The sequence below is a fragment of the Triplophysa rosa genome, unplaced genomic scaffold, assembly GCF_024868665.1.
Source record: "Triplophysa rosa unplaced genomic scaffold, Trosa_1v2 scaffold243_ERROPOS425983, whole genome shotgun sequence".
In the NCBI taxonomy this organism is placed as follows: Eukaryota; Metazoa; Chordata; class Actinopteri; order Cypriniformes; family Nemacheilidae; genus Triplophysa; species Triplophysa rosa.
Window position 1 is genome coordinate 1 of NW_026634260.1, and position 2,225 is coordinate 2,225.

At 42.0% G+C, this 2,225-nt stretch overlaps 1 protein-coding gene across 1 annotated transcript; it reads left to right on the plus strand.

Annotated features, from left to right (window-relative positions):
• Window positions 1–8: 8 nt before the first annotated feature.
• On the plus strand, window positions 9–1,978 carry LOC130550135 (uncharacterized). The gene is made up of 2 exons (XM_057327516.1): window positions 9–1,682; window positions 1,849–1,978. Exon 1 carries the CDS (start codon window positions 65–67, stop codon window positions 1,325–1,327), a length of 1,263 nt encoding a protein of 420 aa, XP_057183499.1. The 5' UTR covers window positions 9–64; the 3' UTR covers window positions 1,328–1,682; window positions 1,849–1,978.
• The last annotated feature ends 247 nt before the right edge of the window (window positions 1,979–2,225 follow it).

Below are 2,225 nucleotides of genomic sequence, written 5' to 3' on the forward strand. Positions count from 1 at the left end.
ACGGGTGATTCAAGGAAGAAATGTTCTTCCAAGCACAAGTGCACTTTTCCCCCTTGATCCCATCATGAAGAGAGGTCTTCTCTGTGTAGGAGGAAGATTGAAACAGTCATCTCTGAGTGAAGAGTTAAAACACCCAGTGATTCTGCCAAAGGACAGCCACATAGTTGAACTTATTTTGGCCCACTATCACGCCAAGGTCTGTCATCAAGGAAGGTATCTGACACTCATGGAACTCAGAGCAAATGGATTCTGGGTCATCGGCGGTGGTAAATCTGTTGCTAAATTGATTCATGGATGTGTTCAATGCCGTAAGCTCAGACGACCAACAGAGCAACAGCAAATGGCTGAGCTGCCCAAGGAGCGAGTTGAAGCCTCTGCACCTTTCCTCTACGCGGGCATGGATTGCTTCGGTCCGTTTAGTATAAAGAGATTTCGGAAGGAGCACAAGAGGTATGGAATCATTTTCACCTGCCTTTCATCACGAGCGGTTCACATCGAAATGCTTGAAGATCTGTCAACAGACACATTTATCAATGCCTTGAGATGCTTCATTAGTCTCAGAGGAGCTGTTCGTCAACTTTTCTGTGACTGCGGGACGAATTTCGTAGGAGCTAGAAATGAGCTCAGAAATGCTCTCAAGGAGTGTGATGTCAAGAGTCTAGAGTTGTTTCTCAATGAAAACCAATGTGAATTTGTTTTCAATGCTCCCTCAACAAGTCACACAGGAGGGGTCTGGGAGCGCCAAATACGGTCTGTTCGCAGTGTGCTAAATGCCACACTTTCTCAATGTCCAGGTAGACTTGACGATTCATCTCTGAGAACATTGTTTTATGAGGCGATGGCTATCATCAACAGTCGTCCATTGACAATAGATGGAATAAATAACCCCAAGTCTCTGGAACCTTTAACCCCAAACCATCTCATTCTGATGAAGTCCAAAATCGCTCTTCCTCCTCCTGGGAAATTTCAAAGGGAAGATATGTATGCTTCAAGGAGGTGGCGCAGGGTTCAATACCTAATTGAGCAGTTCTGGAGCCGCTGGAAAAGAGAATATCTCTTGAACATTTCTACAAGGCAGAAGTGGCACGTGCCACGGCGGAACCTCAGTGTCAATGACATAGTCATTATTAAGGAGGACATGCTGCCAAGAAGTCGCTGGCAATTAGGTAGAGTTGTTGAAGTCACTCAGGGAAGTGATGGTTTAGTTCGACGAGTTAAGATTCAAACAGGTGAGCAAAACCCAAAGAGTAAACAAGAGCAGCACTCCAAGCCTACTATTATTGAGAGACCAATTCAAAAGTTGGTGGTTCTGCTTGAGAGTGAGTGATTTGTTAACAGGTGACACTCTTGCATCAGACATCTTCTAAAGGTGATTTATCAATGCATTATACATTTTGACTGAGCTGTCATCCAGGTTTGGAATCATGTATCATTTATTTAGTTGTTTCCTTTTGTTAATGTATCAACATGATTGGTGGGAGTGTAATGACCGCTTGCCCTTCTTTTGTTTTATTGGATGGCGTCACTAGAGGGCGCAAGGGAACTTAAGAGTAGGAGTTGTAGCACAAGAGAAGAAAAGTCTCACGTGTGTTGCATAAGCTAACTTCAGAGCAGCATTTAAAAGTTTATTTGATACACGTAATGGTGCTTAGTTTCCCCTTTCTTGGCAATAGCGGGACGAGGTATGTTATATTCATATTGCATTTCATGCTATTGTGTTTATTTCTCATTTTTAGGATGAAGTAATTCTGTTTGAGTAAACCACGCTGTGTAATGCTGTGAAGTTCATATTGTTACGTATTGCATACGTACTGCTTGAGTTTAATTTTATGTTTCTTTTTTGTATAGTTTTACGGTGATAGTAAGGTGATAAACAATGCAGTAAGAATAAACTGCAAACACCCGTCAAAACTCTCTGCCTCATGTTTTCGAATGCCAAAGGGGCCGCTACAGAGATTCTCCTGTGTTTATGCACCTATTGACTTTCCCGTGAAATCCTGAATAAACTTTTTGTTTTGTGAAATTACCTGCTCTCGTTCTTCCGTGAGTCCGTGACAGTTACATTGGTAACCCTTTACGGTAAGGGTACATGAATGATCATGAATTCAGGCATACATTCATGCATGGACTAAACATTACTTGACGCATTAATACCTCATGAATTATCAGGAAGTAACCTGAGTTAAAAGTCTTCCATTCATTCAGGGTCATGATTATTATTAGTC